The sequence below is a fragment of the Gopherus evgoodei genome, chromosome 4 (genome assembly GCF_007399415.2).
Source record: "Gopherus evgoodei ecotype Sinaloan lineage chromosome 4, rGopEvg1_v1.p, whole genome shotgun sequence".
Lineage (NCBI taxonomy): Eukaryota > Metazoa > Chordata > Testudines > Testudinidae > Gopherus > Gopherus evgoodei.
Window position 1 is genome coordinate 142,904,345 of NC_044325.1, and position 18,369 is coordinate 142,922,713.

Consider the following 18,369-nt stretch of genomic DNA (forward strand, 5'->3'; position numbering starts at 1 on the left):
ACTCACATTCTACACTATCAAACAATCAAAGCCTATAATAATGACTGGCAGAACATTTGTTTCTGGGGACAGCAGATGTGCAAAAATCGAGCTTACCCCCCAAGCAGAATCTGTAAAAAAATCTCCATGTCCCTCTTTGTAAATAGAACATTTCATAATTAAATCACCAAAACACAAGCATGGAAACTCAGGGTGGTAATTTTTTTAGTTACCTTTAGAATCATGCAGCTTTTTAGGTTGACCGTCCTTTTACACTTTCATTTCCCTCCACCTCAAGTTATACTCTAACACAAAATGTGTACTGAATGGTCTCAAGAAATATGGTCAACAGCTATGAGAAGCTTATATCAGTACATCACATTGCTAATTTGCACCTATTGCTTCATGTGGAATCAAGGAACACTGCAAGCACATAATTTTGGCTGGTTTTGATTTCATCGTTGCACCAGTGGTGGGTAATATTTTCCTAAGCTAGCTCAGCTATAGTAGAGAATTAGCGCAACATTGACAGCATGTAGAAATTAGGCAAAATGCAGGAGTCAGGGCTGTGTTTCAGTTGCAGATCTTGGCTCATTAGAATCCAAAATACATGGTGAAATTCAACACCTGCAAACACTGTTCTGTTCAAAAGAGTATTAATGTGATATAATATCATGATTTTGTCATATCCACAGGCACGGTTGTCCAAAATGGTTTTGGGCCTCAAATATGAACAGGGATGAAAAATGCTGCTGTTATTCCTGATCTGTGGGTACATTACAAATTACTTCAGTATAACTTACATCACTCACAAGTGTGAATAAGGCATCCTCCTGAGTGACATAAGTTATACCGACCTAAGTGCCAGTGTAGACATTGCTATGTCAGCGGGAGAGCTTCTCCTGCCGACATAGCTATGGGCCTCTCGCAGAGGCAGGAGTTATTAAGCCAATGGAAGAGCTCTCTCTTACCAGAAGTGCTACAGCGGTGCTGCTGTAAATGATGTAGTGTAGAAACAGCCTCAGAGTAGTACACGGAAATTTGTATCTCTGGATTCATAAGAGTCAACAACTTTAAAGCAAATATAACCCTTAACACAATATCATTATAGCAGTGTATTTACATGAAACAGACCCATTTGTGTTGCTGGTCTTGTAGGACAGAAATCTTATTTTTGGGGCAGAGAGGGAACAGTTCAATGTTCACACACAATTTTCTTTACTGATACGGTTGTTGACAGTGAAATATTTTTGTTTTGGACTTGTGAACTCATCTGCCATTAGGACTGTTTATAGACAGGAAACCAATAACTACTACATAAGCAAGAGTAAAAAAGTTAGAATTATTACAAATTTGTTTTAATGTTTGCAATACTGCCTTGGTTACTGATTATTACAGAAGAAATCACCAGCTTTTTCCTTTTTATATAAACAAAATAATCTTGTAATTTAAACACTAACCAGAATCGTGTCTATAAAAAAAAATCCTTGCAAGACTTTTAAACAAAATAACAAAAACAAATAAAAAAAGAACTCAGGAGTTTTTATATGGTTGACTGGCCCTTTGAACTGTATTCTCTCCTCCTCACCTGGAAGTTTTACTGCAGTACAATTTTCTAGTTATTGGTAGATTTGTTGTAATCCAAGTTTTACAATTTAAAAATGTGTAACTAAATCTAACATAATCTGAGTCCCATGGCTACAGACCAAAGATCTCTGACATTAAGCAATAATGTGGGGGAAAGAGAGAGAGGTCAGTTGGCACAGAATCATGCAAAAAGAGTACAAAGTTGTAATAAGCACCGATGAGATGAAAATTCAGTCTCTTTGCTTAAAAACAGTTTCCTACCATGTTTCTGATAGAACAGCTATACAAGCCTGCATAGATGGGGCATAACTTGGTTAAATTTTTTTTTTAGAAAAACTTGGATCTCACATTAAAACACTCAACAAACTTAAGCTAAAGTATCCCAACCACCATGGATGGGACAATCACATTAGCAGAAAAGTTTCACAAAGCATTGTTTAAGACTGGTTGCCTAACATAGCAAAACCTGAGTTTAGATGGAGACTTTGAACCCGAGTTTGTTTTGCAGAAGAACTAAACTGAGGTTAACAACAAGCTTGCTTTTTTGTTTTAAGTGCTTTGTGTGTCAGAGAGGCAGCTCTAAAAACACACATTTGCACAGTCAGATTGTTTTCCTGTTTGGCTGAGTTTTTAAACAGTTCTCAAGCAAAGACCATTCTTTGTTGCACTGGGTTGATTTTTGACACTTATTTTTTTTTTCTATTGTGCCTATTGAGCGGTTACCAAACAGTGAATTGTGTGAAAACAAAAAAAACAAACCTGTGCACATAACTACATTCCACAACTCTTGGGCAGATCTTTATGTCTTGCATATGAGAAACCTTTAAAGGATTTCAAGCTTTTTGCTTATTTTTGAGAGGCAGTTACTTATGCAAATTTAAGAGGCCCAGGCACTGTAGAGCTGCTGCTGAATATCAGGTTAAAGTGCATCACCACATGTGATGAAATCTATTCCTCCAGGCAATGTAGCCTACTGGGTAGGGCCCTGGACTTACCTCAGGAAAGCTGAGTTCAATTCTTGGCTCTGCTACTATCTTATTGTGCCATTATGGGCAAGTCATTTCCTTCCCTGTGCATCAGTTTCCCACTGTAAAATGGGAATATTAATAGTGATCTCCCTAGTAAAGCATTTTGAGATCTATGGATGCTGAGTGCTAGGTATTATTATCATGATCATCAGAGGAATGCTATCAAGATCAACTCTTAAAAACAAGACCTTTTCCTATTTCATCTTCCTATTTCTATTTTTAGAAGTCTAGATTTTTAAAATCCAATGTACTTATATTTTAGGCTGTTTACTTAAAAAAAAAATGAGGACACACCTATCTCATAGAACTGGAAGGGACTCTGAAAGGTCATTGAGTCTAGCTCCCTACCTTCACTAGCAGAAACAGGTACTGATTTTGCTCCAGATCCCTAAGTGGCCCCCACAAGGATTGAACTCACAACGCTGGGTTTAGGAGGCTAATGCTCAAACCACTGAGCTATCCCACCCATTTTTATATTATACTTTGCTTGGACAATAAAATTAAACTGGTCAGTTCCACTTCATTGCTGGTTAGTTCCTCTTTCCAGTTTTCACATACCTTCTGCACAGTATGGGTTCACTGTGAATCTTGACTACACCGTGATGGCATATTTAAATGCATTTAACACAACAAAATCCTTGAATTTTGCTTGTGTCCTATTCTCATATGGATTTTATCCTTTAATAAAATGCTGGGCTTAAATTCCTTATCACTCATCATTTATATAGAACTTTTAAAGTCCAAAGTACATTACAAGCATTCATTAATCTTCAGCTCTTTGTGGTAGTAGGGTAATTAGTCCCATTTTTCTATATAAATGGAAGGGTGAAGTAGTTTACTAAAAGCCACAGAAAAGATCACTCCCATAGTAAGCAATGGAACCCGTATGTTCCTGGCTCAAAGTCCTGTGTTCAGATCACTTTCTTATTTGACAGTAGACCTTTAATATCCTTTACCCAAACAGCCTTCTTATTGAATCTGCCACAGAAAAATGCCACCCCTGTTCAGAGGATTAATTCTGCCCTTATTTAAAATTTGGATTAAAAACCCACTCCATCAACCCCACTCCATATAACCACTGCTTTACTGGGCTGAGATCTACATTAACTCTTTTATTGGAAACTGCCAAACATGTGCTTTTATGAAACCATCTGAATGTTTTTGCCGAAAGGTCAGTCAGCAGCCATGATCACATGTAGAATATGCAGGGAGAATAACAGGCATCAAAAGGGCAAAGAGGAGTTTTCTCCATTATTTCCTTCTGACCAGTTAAGTCCCTTTCTTTGCTTTTCCTAGGGCTTGTCTACATCAGAAAGTTGCAGCGCTGGTGAGGGAGTTACAGCGCTGCAACTTTGAGAGTGTCCACATCTGCAGGGCATCACCAGCGCTGCAACTCCCTCTTTGCAGCGCTGGCCGTACTCCCGTTTTGTCTCGGGTGTAGAGGATCCAGCACTGGTGATCCAGCGCTGGTAATGCAATGTAGACACTCACCAGCGCTTTTCTTGACCTCCGTGGAAGGAGGAAGCCTCTGGTAATCAAGCTGGTTTCCTTTCCCGGTTTGCCCTCTCGGTCCCGGAGCCAGCCAGCAAACCGCGGGGAAGGAGACCTGCTTGCTCGGGGTTCCGGGACCGAGAGAGCAAACCGGGAAAGGAAACCAGCTTCGCCGCGGTTTGCTCTCTCGGTCCCGGAACCCCGAGCAAGCAGGTCTCCTTCCCCGCGGTTTGCTGGCTGGCTCCGGGACCGAGAGAGCAAACCGCGGCGTTCCCGGTTTGCTCTCTCGGTCCCGGAACCCCGAGCAAGCAGGTCTCCTTCCCTGCGGTTTGCTGGCTGGCTCCGGGACCGAGAGAGCAAACCGCGGCGTTCCCGGTTTGCTCTCTCGGTCCCGGAACCCCGAGCAAGCAGGTCTCCTTCCCCGCGGTTTGCTGGCTGGCTCCGGGACCGAGAGAGCAAACCGCGGCGTTCCCGGTTTGCTCTCTCGGTCCCGGAACCCCGAGCAAGCAGGTCTCCTTCCCCGCGGTTTGCTGGCTGGCTCCGGGACCGAGAGAGCAAACCGCGGCGTTCCCGGTTTGCTCTCTCGGTCCCGGAACCCCGAGCAAGCAGGTCTCCTTCCCTGCGGTTTGCTGGCTGGCTCCGGGACCGAGAGAGCAAACCGCGGCGTTCCCGGTTTGCTCTCTCGGTCCCGGAACCCCGAGCAAGCAGGTCTCCTTCCCCGCGGTTTGCTGGCTGGCTCCGGGACCGAGAGAGCAAACCGCGGCGTTCCCGGTTTGCTCTCTCGGTCCCGGAACCCCGAGCAAGCAGGTCTCCTTCCCTGCGGTTTGCTGGCTGGCTCCGGGACCGAGAGAGCAAACCGCGGCGAAGCTGGTTTCCTTTCCCGGTTTGCTCTCTCGGTCCCGGAACCCCCCTTGAAGCCGCCCAACAGCGCTGCAGTGTGGCCACATCTAACACCACTTGCAGCGCTGGTTGCTGTAAGTGTGGCCACTCTGCAGCGCTGGCCCTATACAGCTGTACTAATACAGCTGTAACAACCAGCGCTGCAAAATTTTAGATGTAGACATGGCCCTAGGATCACTAAAAGCAGCAGTTGGGCTTTCAGTGAGCACACCACGACTTCCACCAAAGACTTTAACTCACCGCTGCAGAATGGTTGCAAGGAAGTAATTCATCAGCATTTGTAAAGCTATTTGAGATCACAGAATGGAAGGTGCTATAAAAGCAAAGAGTACTGTTGTTCTACAACACAAGAGGGTTTACAACCTTTTTCTCATTCACTGCTGGATGCTCTATAAAATGGCATCAGAAGAGTTATATGTATGGGGCAGAGGGACAAAAAGGGATAACTGGCAAAAGGCAATTTGACAATTCTTGAGACAGAGCAGAAGACAGGGACGAATTAAGTACTGCAGTCAATGTACACACATGAAAGCTGTGCTATAGAATCTCCCAAATTCACACCAATCCATTTTGCACATCAGGCGACACCACAGTGGTTGCTAGTAAGTATTGTGGCTACCCGTAAGTGTCCTCTTTCAACCCAAGGGTGATTGCCACAGCTGACAAAGCGTTCTGGGCATTTCAACAATAGATACATTGGTCATATGCAGATCCAGAGTGTGAAATACTGAGGAGTTACTGTAACACCATGTCAGGAATCAGGACACACACACAAATCGCTGGATCTTCACTTTCAGAACAGAAGATCATTGTAACCGTCCCTTCTGGAACAATCCCTCTCTGTATAGCTGAGAGTTAGTGGTATATATTGAAATATTACCTTTCCCCCTCAAGTCCAGTCACTTGTTACAGAAGTAAGTGGAGCACCCTTACTTCAGAGGTGTTAACCCAAACCATGCAGCTGAACAAGACGATACAAGCAGCAGACAGTTTTAGGTGGCCACGATGTTGGAATAAAGAGGAATTCTCCCACAGTCATTGACAGCAATGCTTTACTGAGAGTCAGTGTGTGCTGAACAGGAGACAATTCTTCATCACTTAATAAAGCCAATTATCAGTGAAAAGACATTCCCTTTTGCTGTGATGCAGAGATGGAGAAGTGAGCAAAGCTAACAGCATCCCCAGCCAGGTGGGGAAGCATCTTTTATGTTAATATAGTCCCCGCGGCCAGAAACAGAAAGGTCTCCATCACCCGTGGACGATGCCATCATCTTTTCAATAAGGACTCTAGGAAACAACATACATGTTGTAACAATCAGCAAGAGACTACACCCCTACAGTCTGGTACACAACTGGATATAGCCACCATTCCTGTGGGAGAAACAACACCCACCAGGACAGAGCTGGCTGCTGTGGACTTAAAAGGACAATACTAGGTAATACAAATTAGAGCTCTTAATCCAGTTCCCTGGGGGCAAGTGTTCCCAGCACAAACAGCACTATCAGGGGCACTAGCTGGCTCAAATGCTGGCAGCATCACTAGAGAGGCCAGTGACTGAATGAACCATAGAGACTGAAGTACCCTCCCCACCTCTGGAGGTAAGCCCCTCCTGTTCCAGATCAAGGCACAGCAGCAGGCTTGGATGGGGAAGTCTGTGTTTTCCTGCCACAGCCATTATGCAAGCAGAGAGCAGTGCCCAGGAATGAGAATCCAACACTTTTTCATAAAACCCTCGGAAAAGTAAAGGGGCCAAGTTCTCTGCTGGGATAACTCCACTGAAGGACGACTGTGTTACAAACAGATTTCCATTCTGTTACACCCCAGTCTTATTCTCCCAGTAGAGACCGGCAGATGAAAAATATCTGCTGTGTTTTGTTAACCCTGTATTTCCCAAAACCTGTCACAGTAGACATAGGCACGATATCTTCTGACCTTTCTGGCTGCAGTTTCCCTTCAGATTGACTTGCACATTATTACTGCTCTATGGTAAATGCCAACAGTGTGCTCAATTCCTTAACAGGTTGACCCTTTAGAGCAGTGATTCTCAGACCTCAGTGATTCAGGAGCCAAATTAGCGATCAACATTACTCCAAAGAGCCACAGTCATGTGAATTCACTGTTTCACTTACTATTTTTTTACATATATTTTTATAGATATATAATTCTCAGAGCTAAATGACTAAGTATTATGTTATCAACTACAATTGGTTAATAACATAGTAAAAACATCCTGATTGGTTAATAACTTTGATTAATAATTAAATCACATGGTGTTTTAATATCATGTGCAGCAAGGAGTCGCAGGAGACACATTAAAGAGCCACTTGCGGCTTCTGAGCCTCAATCTGAGTATCCCTGCTTTAGAGGCACTCCGAGAAGCCATCATACCGACCTCATAGACTCATTAATATTCTTGTTTTCCTTGACAGATGTTTCAGTCCAGCCAGAGAAACCGTTCTCTTTGCTGAACCGATCAATCTCTTCCCTGGTCACTGCCCATGGCGAAAGGTCGCACTGTAAAACAAGAGTTGGTCACTTTAAAAGGAGTAGTTTTATTTATTTATTTTAAACCAAAGGAGCAGCCTTCCTTCACCCATCCCAATTTGCTCATGAGTGCCAGCCCTTCCCATACTTGAGAGCATGATCGGACAGGGGTTCCTAGTGGGAAGATGTAACTGCCAGTATGTTTATCGGGTTTGAGAGTAATCTGGCATAAGCATGCATGTGCTGGGGATCCCTTCAGAGTGAGACTGCAAGCAGTGGGGCAGAGAAATGTTCTCCCTCATCCAGGGTAGGTAATACACTGTCTACATCAAGAAAATTCACATCAACCTAACCACACTTATGCAGTTACCCTGATGCTAATATAGAGAAATAAGGTGCAGTGCATCTCCATTAGGGGTTTGCACTGGCACAGTTACACTGGTGCAGATTTCCTTAGTGTAGACAGAGCCTGCGTTCTTTAAACTCTGCTGTCAGGAGGAAGTGTTGTCCCCAATGAGAAGAAGAATGACTGTATAACATGCTGTCCCCTTTATCATGCCTTTGATAATCAGCTCTTGGCTAATCTTGAATTTTAGACCTTATCACTCAAGCTAGACAAGCCTCACCAATCTGGACCTCGAAGGGGCCACGGAGCTGATAGCACAAAGAAGGGACACCCCTGTTGCCACAGAAGATTGTTGTTTTTTTTTTTAAATACAAGAGAAATAGATCATTAAACAAAGCAGCAAGCGATTCGAACAATGAAACGTGACACTATGCACCAATACACAAATGGCATCTCTCTCAGCAAGGGAAGTATCAGGTCACCCGTATAGGTGACCTCATTTGAATACGAACCCGTTCCCTGCCCCGCCATACAGATTCGTTCTAACCTGGTGCAAATTAAAGATCTGTGTGGACAGAAAAGTTTTGCAACCCTCTGAAAGCCACCATGCTCTGGCTCTGATCGTGCAGCAGAGGGAGCAGATTCCAGAGATGGAGCCCTTGTGGGAGAGCTCTCTGCTGCCAGTTCTGAAAGCGATACCTGCCAATCTTAACTGGTGCTGCCCATGGGGCAAGACATGGGCAGCCACCTAACAGCGCATAGCAAACCACACTCCAGTGGAAGATGAGGAAGCAACTCAGAATATTGGGCATCGGCCAAAGCTCCGTCTACATAAGGCTGGCACTGACATTGGCTAACCAGCCTCAGAGAGTTTTATTAAGCCCGACTAATTCTGTTTCAACACAGAACTTGCCCAACGAGATTCTTTTTAAGCTCAGTTTATAAATCACATTGTAGCCTAAGTGGCAAGTGAGGCTAGAGCCCAGTCTAAACATGGTATGGCTCCGTCCAAAATGGACAGCCCAACCATATTTAAGTATTAGCCTGGACTGGTTAAAAGTGCTTTTCAAGATGGTTTTGCAAACAGTTCAAACCCCCAGCATGGGTGCGATCTGAAAATCTGCTCACAAAAGGACGTAACAATCTCTCTCTTCACTGAACCATTTTGCTGACTCACCAATTCTACAAGGAGAACCATGGAAACCAGGTGTGGAAGGTGCTCAGATACTGCAGTGAAGGATGGCAGTATAAACCCCAAGGAGAATGGGGTCTATTAGATCCCATTCAATCTATCCTTCCTGACAATGCAGGATTGTCTCCTCGAACACATTCTCCAGTGTTTAGCCCAGGCTAGAAAATAATCACTCACTCTGCTTATGTCAGACTCAATGTTTTAAAAGCAGCAAAGAGTCCTGTGGCACCTTATAGACTAACAGACGTATTGGAGCATGAGCTTTCGTAGGTGAATACCCACTTCGTCCGATGCAAGCTCATGCTCCAATACATCTGTTAGTCTATAAGGTGCCACAGGACTCTTTGCTGCTTTTTACAGATCCAGACTAACACGGCTACCCCTCTGATACTTGACTCAATGTTTTAAATAAGTTGTAAACAAAGTGGAAGTGAGAAATGCTAACAGGGGAGCAAGTCACAAATCAGACCAGAGGAAGGAAATCTAGCTATGCAGGGGCTGATCCTGCATACACATCGGGGGGGAAAACAGCTCCAGCAGAACTAACCTATCTGTCTGGATGATTTCCACCTCACAAGCTTATCTAACACCCACCTAAATACAAGAGGTTTGAGAGGAATTTGAAGAGACTCCCAGCTGGGCCCCACTTTCTCTTCACTCTTCCCTGTACCCAAATTGTTCCTGGGATCACTTTTCTCAGAGAAAAAATAATGATGCCACTTTCAACCTAGAGATATGTCTACACTGCAAGTGAAGGGGTGGTTGCAGTGCAGGCAGGTATACCCATACTAGCTTTAATTTAGCTTGCACTGAGAACAACAGTAGAGAAGATGCAGTGGGATGGGTGTTAGCAAAGTACGAAGCAGCTGGGAACCCTACGTATGTATTCTGGTACGTATGTACTCTGGTTCCTAGCCCGTGCGTGCCCCTGCATCTTCACTGCTACTGTTAGCTGCACTAGCTAGATTAAATGCCTATGTTATAATCACACCTTCCTGGGCAGTACAGACATACCCTAGGAGCCAGTATTGTCCAAATGGCTGCCCAGCCAAGGAATGACTAGGTCTCCTGAACTGATCCACTTCCCTAAAATCTTTACAAGCTAAGCAAAAATAATACCATGTAAGAAGCAGCACTGTCCTGGCTCAGCATTTTAATAACAAGATCCTTGCCAGATAACGGTGAATGATCAGGGAAGGGATTAGCAAGACCACAAAATACGTAACAGCTCTGACGAAGTCTAAAGGAGAAGGTGATCTTCCTCACTTCAGTTTAAACCCCCTTTCTCCAAATACACATACACCGGAGGTCCTTCTAGACTTGTTCACCTTATTAGCCAGCAGCAAGCAGGGCACCAGGCTTCCATCTGGCATCGTGAGCTTGCTGTCCAAATCCTGCTTCCACCTCAGGCTGTTGCTGAACGTGCTAAAGTTAGTGACATCAAACATGATAATGCAGGCCGATGCCTCTCTGTAGTACAGCCGGGTCATGGATGTGAAGCGTTCCTGCCCTGCAGAGGTGGGGAGGAAGAAAACGGGGGGAAGATGTTTTTTAAAGAGCGTCTCTTTGGATTGGTCCATGCCAAGGATTTGCCTCAGTTAAAGCCAGCTAGTGCCAGCCACCTCACACTGTGCCTCCAAGTACCCCTCTGAATAAGGAAGGACCACTATCCTCATTTTAGAGATGAGGAAATTGAGGCAAGAGAAGTGTCTTGCCCAAGCAATTCAGCAGCACAGCTCATATTAGAGCTTAGAAGTTCCTGACCACACACCATCCCCCCACCAATGTGCTCAAGTCACATGTCTCCCAAGCCTCTGTTTTCCAGCCACTTTCCTCTCACTGTTATTTTTGTGGCCATTTAAGCCCATCTTATTTCCCACCTGCAGCTTGACCTCATCCATGGTGAAGCCTGGCTAACAGCAGCAATACTTTGTCTAAACACAGCTGTTCGGAGGGTTCTAGTCAGATTTTTCCCTGATCAGTCTTCACAGGGATTTTTTCCGAAGTATGTGTTAGCACAACAGTGCCAAAGGCTACATGTTGTATATACATCTTGTAATGTTATGAACACTGTTCTCAGAAAATCACCTATCTATATTAGTTAGAGGAACGGCTAGGACCCTGGTAACTACGCAGTTTGTGCAATACAGTTTTAACCACAGGGTGAACAAGCCCTTTGGGACTTACTATGCTACCAAAACGACTGTAGCTATGTCTACAATACCATTTACGTCGATATAATTTATATCGCTCAGGGGTCTGAATAAGCCATCCCCTGAACAATATAACTTACTCTGACTTAAGTGCCGGCATGGACTGTGCTATGTCAGCAGGAGAGCTTCTCCCGCTGACCATAATTAATCCACCCCCAACAAGTGGTGGTAGCTAAGTCCACGAGAGAGCTCTCCCACCGGCTTGGGGTGGCTCCACTAGTGAGTTGACAGCAGCGCAGCTGCATCGCTGTAAGCCCTCTAGGTAGCCACAGTCTGTGTCTAAACAGTGCCTCGCCCTGTAGACAGGACATTTCTGTTACATGCTTCACTAACACAACTGAAATGGGACTTGGTCAAATCTACACAGACCAACCCTTATATACCACAGGGCGGATGACGATTGTGTTGTAATAACACAGCATTGTAGGTTTGGTAGCATTTACAGGCTCTTACGTTGGCAAGGGGTCAGCAATAATACATTCTCTACTTACCTCCCAACTGCTATTTTCCCTGTGTGCCTTTTAGTCTGTAAGCACAGCAGGGCAGGAACTGGCAGTGTCTGAGAGTCTTGTACAGCCCTGAGCACATGGCTGGGGGTTAAACAACAATGCAGCAGCCATTAGTCCCACAAACCATAAATGGCCTCTTGGGTTTTCAGCTGACATCTGCATGCTGCTGCAATTGGAACAACTTCTCCTTTTTTAATGATTAGATTGATGCCTGTGCCACACTCACACCGGAAATACTGCAGCAGGATAAAGCCACAGCTAGGACTTTCACCAATCACCCAGTCCCACAATTCCATGCTCCAACCCCCTATCCTGCCCGCTCCCCGCACTCCGACGCTGCTCTGTCTCCTTTTGTTTTTGCTGCTAAACTTTAATAGAGCTGGAAGCAGAGTTCTTCTGGTTCTCTACAGAGGTAGCTGCAATGAAAGTTTTCTCCATCCCACTGTCTCCCAGACACTGTGCCTCACCCCAACCCAGACTCACCAACTCCAGGGCCTGTAGGGGAATCCTGTCTCCATGACCATTTGATTGATGTCTCTGATATGGATACTTATTCTCTACCCTTTTCACACAGGTCACCAAACAGCTGTCAGATGGTAACTTTCTGGGCCCAATTCTTTTCTCATAGCAGTGGGAGTTACTCCTGATTTAACACTGAGGGTGAGGAGAATCAGCACTCTACTCATGGCAACCAGTCCGTGCTGTATTCAGACAGGGGTTCTAGAGAGGTGAAAAACCTCCATCCAGATACACATCATCTTCCCTCTCTCCCCATTCAGTCTGTGTTCCTTTTAAATAGTGGAAAGCATGCTGTGGAATTTATCAATCCATGCTGCTGTGTTCTCTCTAGACTAGCCACATGATTCAACGTTTAATCACCATGGGGGGGGGGCGGGGAATGTACACCACAAAACAGAACCTTTGTTTTTTCCAATCAAAAATAAAGTCACTGGGTTTTTTAAGGGTCTCTCGCTGAAGAAGAAAAAAAGTCAAACAAGCTGCACACTTGGAAATTCTGTCCTCTACTGACTCCAGAGGCTTGTATGAGCTCACCTGCGATGTCCCATAGCTGAAGTCGCACCGTCTCGGACTCTGACCACTGCACCACCTTCAGAGCAAAATCCACTGTGAAGCCCCAAAGAGAGAAGAAATCTGATCAGGGATTTTGCGTTTCCCTCACCCATTTCTATCATTGGTTCCAGGCATCTTGCTTTACAACTGATGGATGCTCTACTAGCAATGGCAATTTGTAGTGGACTGTAACATGAATGCCACATGACTTTTTTCCTTCTAAACCCTGCTATTATTTACTCTTTCCCTGGGCACAGCCAACCCCATGTGCACCCTGCTCCCTCTGCATCATGCAAGCTATAGCTTCGCCTACATCAGCATTTTGTGGGAAGTCTCCTGCCATTGCAGCTCCACCAGTACTGGCTGCAGCAGGAGCACTAGCATAGAAAAAGCATTGGGATTTTCACTGCCATGTTGTTTATAGCCACTTTGAGCAGGGTTAGATAACCCAGTGGGGGGAGGGATAGCTCAGCAGTTTGAGCATTTGTCTGCTAAACCCAGGGTTGTGAGCTCAATCCTTGAGGGGGCCACTTAGGGATCTAGGGCAAAAATCAGTACTTTGTCCTGCTAGTGAAGGCAGGGGGCTGGACTCAATGACCTTCCAATTCTAGGAGAGAGGTATCTCTCTTATTATTATTATTACTCCCACTTGCTAGCACTGCTGGGGCTGATCTGGTGCAAGATATGGCCCCAAACTGTGGCATAGATGCAGCCATGCTGTCATTTAGGAAAGAGGCAAGCAAGGTGGGATTAGCTTGCTGTTAGACTAACTCTGCTCCCACCAAAGCCAGCACTGACTTCAATGGGATCAGTATTCGGGCCACCACTAAGGTTTGTGAAAATCCCACCCAAAGCTCTTGATTTGCAGAATGGGACTCAAAACCCTACTTGTAAGTCTTATGCTCAACTAGCAATGCTGGGCAAGCTCCGTGGCCTGCGTCTTTTGGGGCAAAGAGAGCCTTTTTGTTCACAGTTTGCACAGTGCCTCGCACAACAGCGGCCTAGCTGGGGTTCTTAGGTGCTACAGTAGAGGAAATAATAAACGGGATCATCAAAGGAAGATTAAATTTGCAGGGAGAGTTCTGAGGAATAAGCCTTCTCCAGCACCTGATCTTGAGAAATAACAATGTAAACTAAAAAAATAACACAGGTAATCTTATTACACAGAGAGCTTTACAGGAGACCTCCCCTCCCCCCCGTCATCCAGATTCACTTTTCATTTCAGTCAAGTGTATTTGGATTGCACATTTTGTGCCCTTGATACACAGTTTCAATGGCAGGCAGGACTAATCAGATCATTTTGATTGGGGCCAATATACACAATGGGGATAGTTTAAAATGAAAAGTCAGCCTTGCTAATCTTGCTTTTTAAAAAACTGATTGATCCTAGATCAAAACGGAAGAAAATGGCAATTAAACAGCTATGTTTAGTAATCTTTTTAATAAAGCAAAATGTATCAACGCATTAAAAATAAGCACTGCCATCTGTCAGAAGCTAGCGTTGGTTCTTCATAAATGCCCAAGAATTTACAAAATTAGCCAATTTTTTTGTTTTGTTTTTACTTGTCTCCATTTTGTGCTGCCTGAAACAATGCAGATGTGTTATTTGGGGAGCAGTTTTTCCTTTCACACACAACCTCCCCACTCCAAACCAAATCAATCCCAAGTGCCCAGTGAGCATAAATACACACACCTGACCTACATTTTTCAGGAGTGACACTAATCAGATAGGCTGCAATCCAAAGGAAGGCTGTCCAGTTGAGCTAATATCTAATTCAGTGGTTCTGAAACTTTCTGAAGCTAGAGATTTATTTTCTAACGACTGAGGACAGAGAGAGAATGCATCACCCCTGCTGCTGCAAATGATCAAAGCTGTGTGTAAGTGCACGTTTTACAAGGCCAAATTCAGGCACTTTGTACATCACTGTCTCAGTGGGGTGCAGGCCCCCAGTTTGAGAACCTCTGACCTAGTTCTTCATCTTGGATTCTCCAGCAGAGATATTAAAGTAAGCGTGTGCTTTGAAAAAGAGGAAAAGCACCAACACTGGCCTCTTTTATTCTGTCCCACTTGGACACCGTTTGGATTGAGCCTTAGTGCCTCCTGCACTTGGCCTGTTATTCAACCCTGCTATGTTAGCGTTTATAGCTGGGCTGGACGATGTTTTCAAACACAGGATTGTTTCCACACACTATTAAGGTCCTGTATGCAAAAGTCAACTGTGTTGCGAGTCTCTGTTATGATGCGCTTGTCCCAAAGTCTATACTTAAATGTTTAGTAGTGATTTAACAATGTTACCTAACACAGGCTTAAATTCCAGCATAAACAGGACACAGACATTTGCATTCTAGAACAAATATTTGGGTTGCGGCTACACCAGACTTTACAACTGAGTTAATTAACACATTGTACCACGACTAAAAATTCAAGGGCCCGCTTAGCCTTTAAAGTATCAGACACTCTTAACTGTGTTCCCCAACCCTGCTAACCTTGTGCTCATTCAAACTCTCTCCTCTGAGGAATTCAGGATGAAAGACTATTGCAGGGGTCAGCAACCCCTGGCACACGGCTCACCAGGGTAAGCACCCTGGCGGGTCGGGCCAGTTTGTTTACCCGCCGCGTCAGCAGGTTCGGCCGATCTCGGCTCCCACTGGCCATAGATCGCCATCCCAGGCCAACAGGAAGCCACGGCCAAGCACATCCCTCGGCCCGCAGCGCTTCCCACTGCCCCCATTGGCCTGGGACGGCGAACCGCGGCCAGTGGGAGCCGCAGTCCGCCGAACCTGCTGATGCGGCAGGTAAACAAACTGGCCCGGCCTACCAGCGTGCTTACCTTGGCGAGCAGCGTGCCAGAGGTTGCCGACCCCTGGACTATTGCGATCCTGTCTATGTGGGAGCTATCTGTCTATCCCGGTTTGCTACAAGGTGTTCAAAGTATGGATACCATTCTTGACACCGGTCTTCCAACCTGGCCATAACTAGCATGGTTTCATTGCACACAGAAATTTAGTTTCTGCTAGATAGTGGCTTCCACTATGTTATAAAACAGGGGAACAAGGCCAAGGCCAAGCATTAACCATGTCTTGGGACTAAGGTGCCGTCACCAGGTCCTCCAACGCAGCTGGTTTTACAGTGGAGATAGGACCTCAAACTGTTACCTAGCAGTGTTAAGAAGTTGTAACATACATTTGCTAGCAAGTTTGTTTATAGCTGCAATGCTGCTAGGATGGCCATTTAAACAATATTCCTTTCCGCCACAGGCAACAAGACCACGGTGATTAGAGGCACCTTGGAAAATGTATTCCAAAAGCAGTTCCCATACCTGATAACCAACCACAGCTGGTGGTCCCAGCATAGGGAGGGCCTTAAAGAGAAGTTGGTTTCAGGTTCTCATTGGGCAGTTTGTAATGATCAGAGACCTCAGAGTTAGAACTCATCAGGATGTGTTTGTGCTCAAGTGGCTAGAGTCAGACTGCCCAGATCCTTTCCTATAGGATCAGAAAAATTACTAGCCCATCTGTCAACAGGGGGCTAATTAAATAACAGGTGTAAAACAACATGAAGTCCTCAGTTGTAAGATGCTGCAGGAACCGCAAAAGATTATACGTGCAGGCTGCAAACTGCTCCTTTTATTGAGTTACTTCAAGTTTTTACTGCTAGGGGGTATAGGAGAAACAATTTTCACATCTCAGTCTGTGAGCAAAGGACCCTCAATACAAGAATAATATAATAGCTTTCATCTTAATATGACCCCAGAGCACTTAAACACAAGATGAAAATGTAGGCCATAATTTAAGAGTGACTAGCGATTCTGGGAGCCCAATATAAAAGGACCTACTTTTCAGAAAGTCCCAGGCATCCACCCTCTAAAAGTCTGGCCTCTTTGCACCCCAAATCTCTTTTGAAAATGTAGACCACAAAATACTTCAACCAGCACTGAAATATTGGCATTTCTGGGGTGGAACATGGAACACAACAGCTATTTAATAGCACACAGCAACACTAGGCTGCAGTGGTCCACTCATATAGTAAGTGCTAAGAGGCAACCACCCTGATTTCCCCCTTTATGCCAATAGTAATTCCTTCCACACATCAATCCTTCATTAAAATGATCCATTAAAACTCCTTGCCTTCTCAGGGCGACAACTCACCCTGTTGACAAAAATCCTTGTTGACAAATATGCAGTGGTAAAAGATGTCTAAGGTATCTTCCTTTCAGATAGCTGCTGCCCACTACCACCTTTCTGGGGATCAAATCCTGCAGCTCCTGCTCAGGTCAAACTCTCACTGACATCAATAGGAGTTTGCCTGTATATATACACTGCAGAATTTGCCCCAGTAAGACACTATTGATGGGAAGGCAATGGAAGCCCTAGCAAGGAAAGGGAAGTCACACAAAGGACTTCTAACTACAAACCAGCATGTTCTAATAAGCTTAATACTTCACAGTGGCATAGTGCTGCCAATCTTCAAAGCAGTGCACCAACATTATAATGTAGCAAATGACAATGCAATCCACAGAAAAATATAGCAAGAGAAGAGGGAAATATACATCCCAAGCCAAGAAAATATTCCACATTTAGAGACACTGAACATATAGTTTAGAAGAGTGAAGGAGTATTAGACAGTTTTGCTGATTTCCCCCCTTACAAATAGATCGCTGCAGGCCGCTATCTTTGGATAATCACTCACCTCCCACGGTGGATTTGTAGTGCTTGTTGAAGCTGTCGTTGGCATATCGCTGGACCAGCGACGTCTTCCCAACCGTGGCATCTCCAACAATGAGAACTTTAAACATATGGTCATTATGCCCCATTTTTGTACCAAGCAAACACAACCACCCTCTCTTTATTATTCAAGCATCTTTAGTCTAATCTGAATACACGTAACCCAAGGTAGATGGGGGAACCGAAAACCACTTTCTCGTGTGGAAAACTCTTACAGAAGTAGACACACATGTGCTAGCCAAAGTTTGTAAATACTTATTTCCCCTTTCACAGCCACAATCTGCTCTGCACAACACACGCAGACAGACTGGTCTAGTTTCTGTATAACTTTCTGCTCTTCCCTGGAGATGCAGTGTTTTGTACAGAATGCCCTTCACTTAGAGAGAGGGGCACACCATTACCTAGCTACAGTACACAACTTTCTGTTTCCTCCTGCAGACATGGCCTTCGCTGTACTGCTCACTCAGAGAGACAGATCTAGCTTCTTAATAACTTCTGCTCTCTCTTGCAGACGCACGCCCCTCTGTTTGGCTTGCAGTAAAAGCAAGTTAAAAAATAACTAGTCCCAAAGAAGAATTATCCACAGGATGAAGGAGAATAACATAAAATAAATCAACGGCCAAACCCAGAACGTTTCCTGGAATTTCAGTCTTCATGCAGTTGCACTGGAGGGAGAGCTGAGCCCTGCCACACTCATCACACAAGTTGGGGGGAAAGCTTCCCCACACTACGCAATGGGTGTTTCCTCTGCTTACTACTAGGGAGGATGGAAGTAAAGAGCGAACCCAGCTTCCGCCTAGTGGGACAGAGCAGAGCCAGCTCCTCCTTCAGCAGCCGCCAGCC

General features: G+C 44.8%; 1 protein-coding gene across 2 annotated transcripts; it reads right to left on the reverse strand.

Annotated features, from left to right (window-relative positions):
- Positions 1 to 6,019: 6,019 nt before the first annotated feature.
- On the reverse strand, positions 6,020 to 18,369 carry RAB29 (RAB29, member RAS oncogene family). Of its 2 annotated transcripts, XM_030561594.1 has the most exons (5): positions 17,492 to 18,369; positions 12,784 to 12,855; positions 10,337 to 10,518; positions 7,379 to 7,500; positions 6,020 to 6,272 (listed from the first exon to the last, which is right to left on the reverse strand). In XM_030561594.1, the coding sequence occupies exons 1-5, from the start codon at positions 17,613 to 17,615 to the stop codon at positions 6,155 to 6,157; spliced, it is 618 nt and encodes a 205-aa protein (XP_030417454.1). In that variant the 5' UTR covers positions 17,616 to 18,369; the 3' UTR covers positions 6,020 to 6,154. The 2 variants fall into 2 exon arrangements, with proteins under 2 accessions (XP_030417454.1, XP_030417455.1); XM_030561595.1 differs by lacking the exons at positions 12,784 to 12,855; positions 17,492 to 18,369 and adding an exon at positions 11,713 to 12,769.